The 11,306-nt window shown below is 33.1% G+C and overlaps 1 protein-coding gene across 1 annotated transcript; it reads right to left on the bottom strand.

The window, feature by feature from the left end:
* Positions 1 to 1,335: 1,335 nt before the first annotated feature.
* Positions 1,336 to 11,306, bottom strand: LOC134728072 (uncharacterized). Its single transcript, XM_063592471.1, has 17 exons — positions 11,223 to 11,306; positions 10,261 to 10,312; positions 9,562 to 9,651; positions 9,074 to 9,172; positions 8,488 to 8,574; positions 8,011 to 8,055; positions 7,577 to 7,663; positions 6,389 to 6,469; positions 5,993 to 6,055; positions 5,518 to 5,604; positions 5,184 to 5,264; positions 4,636 to 4,698; positions 3,224 to 3,268; positions 2,764 to 2,838; positions 2,469 to 2,504; positions 1,978 to 2,116; positions 1,336 to 1,580 (listed from the first exon to the last, which is right to left on the bottom strand). Exons 2-17 carry the CDS (start codon positions 10,307 to 10,309, stop codon positions 1,439 to 1,441), a joined length of 1,269 nt encoding a protein of 422 aa, XP_063448541.1. The 5' UTR covers positions 10,310 to 10,312; positions 11,223 to 11,306; the 3' UTR covers positions 1,336 to 1,438.

Consider the following 11,306-nt stretch of genomic DNA (forward strand, 5'->3'; position numbering starts at 1 on the left):
TCGTAGCCTCAATCCTGGACATCGTTCAGTTGGCCTTGTTCATCATTGGTGGAGCAGGAATGGCTTACCCATCTGGTGCACCTCAAAGACAGATTTAGGGGCAGACAGGGGCCGCCCCTTTTTTGAGTAAAACAATTGGTTGATTATAAAGGGAATTACTGAAGCATGACTTGAGCTGTCGGTTGGCCCTCTTATATAAAATAGATCAGTCACTGCACTTGCATGCCAGTCAATGTTGATATCGGGCTCGTGGAATTCTATTTCAATTTGGGATGAACGTATTTTGTCTGCTCTTTTTTCTTTCTTATGGTCACAATGTTACTTGTTGCTCTGTTTCTTCTCACTACTTTCAGTAAGTTGATGTGTGATCAACGCTTCAAATTACAACCTACATTTTTGAGAACATTTGTGACTTCAAAATGTAAAGCATGTAGATCTTAGGTCAAAGATTCAAAATTGTTCAGATTTTTTTTGTTTAAAGTCTTTTTGTTTATCATGTTTAATTCGATTGATTTTTAGATTAACACGTCTTGGCCCAGCGTCGCTTTGTTTTCTCATTTAATCTTCACGTGTTATCCTTTTAGGTCGAAAAATGTATCGCTGCTGCTATTTTTTGTCTTTTGTTCCATTTTGTTTACGTTTTCACGTTTAGAACTTGGTGGTTGTATTTTGAAGAGTTCTTATTTCAGTCTATCAACAGGGAATCTACCTTTTTTAATAAATATACGAAGATGAGGTATGAGTGCCAATGAGACTACTCTCGTCTATATTAAGTCGAACATGCACAGGTAGCCTCGTATGGCTTGGTATGCGGTATATGGACTGTCCTCATTGTTAAAGGTCACACATGGAATTACAGTAGCCATTATCTTCGTGGCTTAGTCAATGGTGGGTAGTTGTCCTTATGGTAATCATATCACATCTCTTTATTTAATAGATTTGAATTAGTATAATATTTTTTTTTTACTTGTAAAACTCTATTCATTTCAATCTAACAAATCATGCCACTGTCAAAGTAGATTCCTTTATTTAAGTGATAGCTGTCTGTTAGTTTCATTCAAATATCTTTAATGGTCTTTAATCGCATTGATAGGAAAATTAATGCGTTATTTAATAAACTAACCTATTAAAACCAATATAAAACCAGATCTAAGATGGGAATTGTCATTCGTAACATTTGTCACATAGCTTTGAAAATAAACGCCATGTATTTGGTATAGAATAACAGTTCAACATCAGTGAATCCACTCGTTTTTATTGAGTCTACAGCAATGTGACACACAAACAAAGATAATTAATACATAACATCATTTAAAAGAAAAGGAAAGACAACTGTAATGTTTGACAGTAAGATTTTGAAATCTGATGTTTATTGGTATCAAAACAAAGCATAGAGTGGAACACAGATTCTAGAGCAGCAGCAGTTTGTATCGCCCGTTTAATGGCGGTGGTGGCTACATCCAAGAACTCTCAGACCGAATGGGCTTCTGGCAAATGGTGGCATGGCATGGAATTGGGATGCAGCTACTTTCTCTTCTAGGATTCTGTTCTGGGCAATGAGAACACGGGCCTCGAGACGGCTGAAATATTAAAACGGTTATATTAATAATATTTTCAATTTTTCCGCAACAAATGAACAATTTGTAATTCAATGGACAGTGTCTTCCGTGCATTCTGTTACTTGTTTTGGCAATATGTACAAAAACTAGGATTAATGTTGAGTAGTTCCTTATTGATCAAAGCTAATAATGCTTAAATCTTAAACCTGTGTTTGTTTTGTGATTAAATGAAAGCAAGCTTCTTTTTATTGTTGACATTTACTGCAGTAGAGTCCCGCTATCGACATTGGCAGCCGCACATACATGTCAGATAACAAGCAATCCAGAGTATGTCTCTTCTAATAAAGTTTTCAGTTTATTATTAAATTTATTCATATCTAGAAAGTAATAATTTTCATCTTATGATAAATCTACATACTAGTGCATTAGGTCTTTCATCAGTCTGAAGAGTGCTTGTTCTGGGAGGACGCCTCTCATTGCTCCGGCTTTGATCTCCATCAGATTCTGGATAACATCATCATCATCTCCGAACACATGAACCAAAGCATCCTCGGCACCTGATTAAAATATATAATTTGTTATTTAGATTTCACAAATAACAGAAGTTACCAAACACATTAAAAAGAAGTCCACGAATGAAAATATTTATATATTTTAATGAGAGATTGGGATGTATTTCGTACAAATCTACTACGCTAAAAGCGCATGTATAATCTGTCCAACAATTAAACGTGCAGTGAGTACTTAGAACTAAAGACTGGAAAATCAAACGATGTTAAACACTACATAGGTATTAACATATTTAACTGGTCTTACAGTCGATAAATTTTAGGTCAACAATCTAGAGTATCTAGAGGTGCTTTCCAACATTTGTAAGTGGTCAATATAAAACTAAGAATTCAATATTACCTTCAACGTATGAGTTAAGTGGCTGCATTCTGTATCCTGAAAAATAGATTTAAAATTGTCAAACGTGCACCAAGGAGTGTGAAAAGATTAACATAACAGATGGAGAGAGAGATAAAACTGCATTTGAACTTATTCGTGCTGCCCTCTGTTGTTACTTGCATAATTTGTCAATATAAGCTTCAGAACTATTACCCATTACGTGTTAAAAAAGAACTTTATACAAAAAAGTATATTTCCATTATTTAAGAGTGTATGATATTTTCAGGAAGAAATAATAAAATAAACTAATATCTACCTCCTTGTGGGTGTGGCATTTCTTGTGGCATCATCATTGGTGGTGGCATTGGACCTCCGTGTGGGATTTCTCCGCCTGAAAAGATGTTTGATTAAAACAATTACATATATTTTTAGCCAATGATAGCAAATAACTAAGTCACGTGTCACCAAACCATCCAATGATAGCAAATAACTAAATCACGTGTCACCAAACCATCCAATGATAGCAAATAACTAAATCACGTGTCACCAAACCATCCAATTATCAAAAGGTAATACAGATTGACAGTTCATAATGTGCCGGAAATGGTACACACATTATTTTAAATATTTATCAATCAATTTATTCAATTTATGTACGTCATGTATGTAATATGCTTGTTATAGTTGCCACTGGGCATTTATCAGCAATCTTTCACCCGTCCCAGTCATTTTAAATATACCAATGCAGGTAAAGTTATAGTTCTATTAATACTTACTGCTGAAAGTGGCCATAGCAGACATCATTAAATGCATTGGATTTCCTTTAAAAGAAAACAAATAGTTTAACTATGTATTTGTTTGATTTAATTTTCGTCGTGTCGAACTAAGAAAAGTGAAATGATTTCCAGTGAGACTACCCCTTATAAATCAAATGATTTTGGATATTAGCAGTAAACTGTTATGGGTCATAGCACGGCCTTCCACAATAAGCAAATCCCATACCGTATAGGTAGCTAATGAAAGTCCTCGCAGAACAAAATTTTAAATAGTTCAAAGAAGGAAAGAAACATAAAATTGAGAAAGGAAATGGTGAATATGTCAAAGCGACAACCACCCGACCATAAAGCAGACAACAGCCGAAGGCAATCAATGGGTCTTCAATGTAGCGAGAATTCTCGCACCCGTAGGTGTCATTCAGCTGGCCCCTAAAAATATGCATAATAGTACAGTGATAATGGACGTCATACTAAACTCATTATGCACAAGAAACTAAAATTTAAAATCATACAAGACTAACAAAGGCCAGAGGCTCCTGACTTGGGACAGGCGCAAAATTGCGGCGGGGTTAAACTTGTTTGTGAGATCTCAACCCTCCCCCTATACCTCTAGCCAATGTAGAAAAGTAAAAGAATAACAATACGCACATTAAAATTCAGCCTGGTTTGTAACAAAACAATACATGAGAAACAAATATCACTGATAACAACCAACGACAACCACTGAGACACAGGCCCATGACTTTGGCTAGACCCTTCCAGAATATCTCCTGAGACACAGGCCAATGACTTTGGCTAGACCCTTCCAGAATATCTCCTGAGACACAGGCCAATGACTTTGGCTAGACCCTTCCAGAATATCTCCTGAGACACAGGCCAATGACTTTGGGTAGACCCTTCCAGAATATCTCCTGAGACACAGGCCAATGACTTTGGGTAGACCCTTCCAGAATATCTCCTGAGACTCATGCCAATGACTTTGGCTAGACCCTTACAGAATATCTCAAAGTTAAACATAGTCGGGCGACCAACTATTTCTAACCTAGGACATTGATCTACCAGTAAAATAAGAACAAACTAAATGAATCAGTCTGAAATACAGTAGCTAATCTGGATAGATTGATATGAAGTGCAAATATCAACTTTCAAATAAAAAACAAAAGACACATTCGCACTGATGTAAGAGTACTCGCAGATACTGAAAGATATAGTATAAGCCAGTTAAGACTTGTTCTGCCAAACAATATAAGCATTGCAATATCATTTGTATACATGGTGTATTATCATGTGGTAAATATGTTTTTCAAATGTATCAATCCATTTATTGAAAATAACGCATTTCGCTGTTCTTTTTTTTAATTATTTGTTTAAGAGTAAGAGATAGCTTATTAAACAATGTTAAAACAACTTACCGACTTTTCCACTGGAAACAAGTTTCTGTAAAATGGCTTTGAAATCATTGGCTTTCATGTCTTCTGAAAATCAAATACAACATACCGGTCTTAATAGACGAAAAATGAGGTAGCTAGTTTAACGTGTAGGTTAAATATCTAAATGTTCTTTATTCTAAAATTCACTTATATCAATGAAGAAATGTTTCCTTAAAACTTAACAAGATGCGCTGTGCAAACATTAAACAGAAAAAGTAAGATTTACGAGGTTTAAAAGAAGAAGGCAAAGTGAGGATCGCTGACATCATTCATTGTAGAGAGTTTAATATAGTCGTTCGGACATTGCAGGCGTATTGTTTTTATCCTTTTATCCATGTGATGCTCTGCTATAGCGTGCATCAATATGTTTAACAAGCTTATCTTCCCTGTGGTTACTCCAAAACTACACATCTTTGTTATTTATTATTAATTCGTCCTGAACATGCATGAAATATTTGCCACTGAACGTTAAGCAACCTATAACTAATCAATATTTATTATTTACATTTTATTTTAAATATATAACTCACCAGCGTCAACTTCAATGTCCATGGCTTTCAGTTGGCTTGTCAATTCGGTTTTCAATTTCTCCATTGATTCTTGTGGGTTTTCTAAATAGAATTAATAATATCTTCGTTAACAGTACTATTACAAGATGTCTTTCGGAAATTTTTAATTGTTTGCATCTAGCTTTAGAAGGACTTAAGTTTTTTTTTAATTTATACTAGTTTCAAAATGGACGCTGTCTATATTATTTTAAGTTAAATACCAATAAATAAACAAGGTGACATGGTTAACCATAATAGGCAGTATTCAAACAACACAACTTAAACATCAGTTAGTAAATGATTATTAAAATCGTACCTGGGTTGACATCATGTCCATCTCTTTTCATTTGTGAGAGGAGATCCTTGGCGACTTTGATCTTGACTTCCTCGTCACTCTCATCAGCTAGCGAAAGGAAGAAAGAAGACATTAAATACTTATGAGGCCTCGGAAGAGATGTTCAAGTAATGGCATAATCACAATGTTCTTGCCAATATAATTTATTTATTTTTTAACAAGACAATTCAAAATCAAAACTGCAGTCATGAAATATTTGGTATGGTATTCAAATATCACTATAAAAACAGTCAAGTAATGAAAAAAAGAATACGAGGAGGCTGGCTTCTAACCGAAAAAATGTGTAATGTGGCATTATGAAAACGAAATACTAGTAAGTCAATGAAATAATTATAAACTATGTTGATAAACAGGATGATTTGATAAGATTGACTTTCTTAACATCGTCAACACTGTCAAATATTTCCTGCTTATTCAAAGCGAGGCTAAGACTCACGTTTTGCGTTGGTGATTTTTCTCATCTCAGCCATCATCTTGGCTTGCATACCTTCTGGGTCATCTGGAAAGGAACAAAACGAAATTTAAACAATGGTTAGAATAGAAAAAGGGACAGTATTATTTTGAGGTTTCATATTTTTCTTTCTCCATTTCTTACCTAAAACGTGGTCCTTAAATTGTTTTAGAATGGCATACTTAGCTTTCTTGTTTATTTATTTAAACCAATCCTTCCATTCCCACCCCCAGATTTAGTTGATTAAGATGGCAGACACACAGCTGTTAATTTCTGTGTCATTCTGTCTCTTGTGAAGAGTTGTCTCATTGGCAATCGTACCAATATACTTTTAATATACACAACAGTTTTATATTTGATAGTAGCTACTCCATTACTTACTGATATCGAATCCCTCCTCTTTCAGTTGTTTTGAGATGGCAGTCTTTGCTTTGTCCATTACAGATGACATGTCTTCGTCTTCTGTGTAATATAAATGAAATGTTTGCCACTGAACCTTAGAAACCAGTAATAAATCAATGATATGAATGAAATATTTACCATTGAACATTAGAACCAATAATAAATCAATAATATAAATGAAATATTAGCCATTGAACATTAGCAACCAATAATAAATAAATAATTTAAATGATTTTTATGTACAAATCCCCCATATTTTACTGGGTTGTACCTTTCATATATGTTTTCGTGTATTAATAGGCTTCATACACAGTTAATTGTATTCATACGCATCATGAGCACTTTTCTGGATTACCTTCATCAGTCCGCTCAAAAACAAATATTTAAAAGCCAGGAATGTACAAATACCGATACATCCTAAGAGATTTATCACAAACGGGAATAACAATAATAACCTTAGCCGTCTATAAGATCATATTTGTGCGATGGAGTTTGGACCTTATTTTTTTTAATCATTTTAAGTTGATTAACTGAATGAGCAAGCATACAGATAGATATAAGAAGATGTGGTATAATGACAACACTAGAAGGAGTGCCTTAAATCACAAGCTAATTCATCGACTCTTTCGAATACAATACCTTATACAAAATAATTTCTCAAGAAGTAATTCAATATTAACCAAGTACGTATATATAAAGAAAGAGATATAAGCAGTTGTGGTGTGAGTGTAAATGGGAAAAAGTTACAATTTGTAAAAGTATACCATTACCAAATACTTATGATTAGATATAGGAAGATGTTATATGAGTGTCAATGTGACAACTCTCCAGCCAAGTCAAAATTTATAAAAGTAGACTTTTATAGGTCAAGATATGGTCTTCAACACGGAGCCTAGCCCTCAATGAACAGCAAGATATAAAGTGGCCCAAAAATGACTAGTGTTAAACCATTCAAACAGGAAACCCAAAGTTTTAATCTATGTTAAAAAAAAGAGATACGAGAAACACTTAAGAACCACATCAATAAATGACAACTACTGAACATCAAATTCCTGACTTAGGACAGGTGCAAACAATTGCAGCGGGGTTAAACGTTTTGATGGTACCAAACCTTCACCCTTTTCTTAAAAAGTAAACCATAGCCAAATACTTATAATGTATATTAACCTTTGATGTCCATGCCCATGTCTTGCATTTGTCTCTTGAGAATATCGATAGCAGATTCTTTCATGTTTCCTTGCATTTCTCTTGGAACTGTAATATAGGTTTCTCATCACATTATTTATCAATATACAGCAATTATAAGATATTTAACCGACTTATTGTTCTTATTCAACAAGTGTGGACACAGAGTTGTGTTGTCTGAAGATATTTTTTTTCTTATCCAACATACTGAGTTTAAACTTGAGCGTAGACAATGTTATTTTTATGTGTATGATAATAGGCGATTTCTTTTCTTTTATAAATCCTTCTCTGTTTAAACAATATTGAAATGCAAAAATAAAAACATAGAATTTAGAAATATAAGAGTTTTATTATGCTTTGAAATCACGTGACTTGTCACTTTTAGTAATTCCTGTAGCTCTTGACGAGATACGTACGTTCAACTTTGGCCATGACCTTTTCTACTTCCTCTGGGTGATTTTCTGAAATAAAAATCATACTCAACATGATGATTTTGAACAACTATGATATTTTTTTTAAATCTGTTTCATTTTAAAATCTTAAAGAAGCACACACTTTCTTTCTCAACACAGATTTTAGCAAGCCAAGTATTTTAAGTTCTTTTTAAAGTTTAAAAAATCATATGTAATGCAATAGTTCTCAATTTTTAACCTAACACTTTTTCACTTTTTTTTTTTTTGGTTTGTTGGTTTATTTATATTGTGTTAATGGATTCATTTACATACTTACTTGCTATTGTACTTGTATGTTGGTTTTTTTTCTTTTGTATGCGTGCGTTTTTCTTGGTTTATGTATTTGTTATATGTATTTGTTGTATTTATTTGCAATATGGGTTTTGTTATTATGCTTGATACGAACGACTCTTCTCTAGACTCTTCTCTATAATGTATTACCTAGTTTTTCTTTCATTTGTTCAACAAGAGGAGATAAATCTTCTGGGAGGCTTTTGACGGCTTCGTTGATTTGATCTTCAGAGATTCCTGAAATTAAAAAAAAGACTCAAATATATTGACTCGCTATATCTGAATTTAGCTATAGTACATTCTAAATTTCTAGTCATTGTCTAGATGTATCATCATTGCATAGAAGTTGGTAAAGTTCTATAAGATATTTAAAAGTGATATTTATACCTTTTTTTTACACTTATAACCACAATTGTACTCAATGGGAAGACAAAATGAGATGTTATAAAGTACCTAACCACACCATAATTGAATTATGGGAAGAAAGGGGATGTTAAAACGTAACTAAACACACTGTAACGCAACGAAAAGAAGAAAGGGAATATTACTTTCTGAGAAGAAGAAAGTGGTTGTAACTCTCTAAAAAGAAGAGAATGTTACTCAATGAGAACAAGGGATATTACTCAATGGCATGAGAATAGGAGATGTAACTCAATATAAAAAAGGAAGGGGGTATAACTCAATGAGAAGAAGAAAAGGGGAAGTAACTCAATAAGAATAGGATGTAATAACGTACCCATTCCCTTCATCATGTCCTTCATTTGTGGAGGCATATTTTTGATGGCTTCTTTGATGTCGTCTGGTTTAAGGTCCTTCAGCATGTCCAAAGCTTCAGCTGTAAATAAAATGAGATAATCAATGAATTGATAATTATTTTCATTTTCAAATTTTCTAACTACCCGCTAAAAATGAAGAAAAATAAAACACAAGCGTAAATGAAACATGCCATTCAGCTTGGTGCGATGTAGAAAATACTGGTCAAAACCCTTGTTCAATAATTCTATCTAGCAATATCACATCATTGTGCAGTGTTTTCAAGTGTAACATCCATGTGAGATTCCAAACATATACAGTCTAAATATCTATAAAGGTAAGGATGGGAATACAGAAAAATGTGGGGAAAGTATGGAAAAAATGAAATAAATAATTTTAGATAAATCAGTATGCTATCAATAGTTTATACTACTTAAATAAAACTTTTACAATGAAAGAAAGACAACTTACGTGGCAACATACCGCCCATCATCATGGGTGGCATCATCATAGGTGGCATTCCCATACCCATGCCCATACCCATACCCCTCATAGGGGGAGCTACAAAATAATCAAATTAGATTATTAGTTTTCATACTTTATCAAATAGTACAATAAAATCAACACGCAATATTGAATTTTCTTTACAAGTTATTTATCTTAATATAGTATACTAAAAATAAAGTACGCTTTTTTTTTAAATTGGATGACCCCTTTAATGTAACTACGCATTATATAACGGTAATTCTTGTATCTTATATACTTATTATCTATTTCGAATAATATAGATAAGAAGATGTGGTATGAGTGTAAATGAGACAACTTTCCATCAAAACATATGTACGGTAATTATTGTGCTGAGTAATTCAAAGTCATGGTTCTTAATACTATGCCAAATTAACAGAGCATGTTCATTACTTACTGGTTTTGTTCATTGGTGTAAGACCCTTAATTCATGTATACATAAGAAGACTTGTATAACTGACTATGTGGTTTTGCTCATTTTTGAATGCCATCTTGTGATTTCATATACATTTGTATATATATACATATTTGAAATAAATTCATTGAACGTACGTATATCAAAATGAATCTACATACATTCGAATAGTGTAAACATTGGCGAACGAATCTATGTATCATGAATCAATATACTTTATATGTCCTTACCTGCATATGCCATTGCGGCCATAAGGCCGAGTAAAACTATTTTCATCATTTTCTGTAACATACAAATAAAAAACTTGAAAAACAAGCGGTAAAATATAATGCCTTAACCTCAACACCGGGGTATTTTGCCATTCAACGTTTAAATATGAGTACGACTCGGATACGGCAAATATATAATTCAAAATAATTCGCCTAAAAATCTTATAATACTTCATTTTTCAAAATATAGAAAAACACGCAATTGTTTCATTCAGGTACACAGTTATCAAATTGGTTAGTGCCAGCAAACCAGTTTTATAAAACTTTGGATGTTCCAGTATTGAAATATTGTATGAATATTACTAAAGATCGTATACTTATATCTATTAAATTTATTTTCGCCCGATTGCTATTAAATGACGTAAATTTTTAAATCTCCATTTATTCATTTTCATGAGTAATCTATACTAAAAACTGGACCCCTGTTGTGTTAACTTAGTTCTGCACTGACTGCGAAGCTATAGATGGAACGGCGGACGAGTTTATCTATACGATTGTTTTGAGCACATAATCCGAAGTAGAAGTCGTGAGATGCTAAAATTTCTTTTTGAAACAAATAAAGGACAAAATGTGCCCCATATATCTTTTCGTTTTACAGATCTATACATGTATATCAATAATTTATTTATTTAGGTTGTGCTGCAATGATTGGTCAGTTATATGGAAGAAATATTCAGAGTATAATCTTTAAAATCTACATTAATTTTAGTTGCGAAAAATAGTAAATATAATTCAAAGTTTTACCTTTATTTAGAGAATTTTTCAAGCATTCCAAATCCTGAAACAATATAAGCTAAACCAATTGACCTATAGTTGTTTAAATCCGCTTCATTTGAACTAAATATATGTTGGATAGTTGTCTCATTGGCAATTATACTCCATTTCTAATTATTTTACTAAGAAACAAAATCTTTAATATTCACCTGTGTGCTGTACCGAACTGTCTGCGCTTCTGTCGGCGGCAAGCACTCCTCTTATATACCCTGAGTACCTAGAACCATCCATCA

The sequence above is a fragment of the Mytilus trossulus genome, chromosome 8 (assembly GCF_036588685.1).
Source record: "Mytilus trossulus isolate FHL-02 chromosome 8, PNRI_Mtr1.1.1.hap1, whole genome shotgun sequence".
NCBI lineage: Eukaryota > Metazoa > Mollusca > Bivalvia > Mytilida > Mytilidae > Mytilus > Mytilus trossulus.

Coding starts and splice junctions, on each gene's coding strand:
- LOC134728072 (XM_063592471.1), bottom strand. CDS start 10,309: ATGATGAAAATAGTTTTACTCGGCCTTATGGCCGCAATGGCATATGCA. Junction 7,664..8,010: donor GGTCATGGCCAAAGTTGAAC/GTACGTATCTCG, acceptor CCTATATTACAG/TTCCAAGAGAAATGCAAGGA. Junction 5,605..5,992: donor AAAAATCACCAACGCAAAAC/GTGAGTCTTAGC, acceptor TCCTTTCGCTAG/CTGATGAGAGTGACGAGGAA.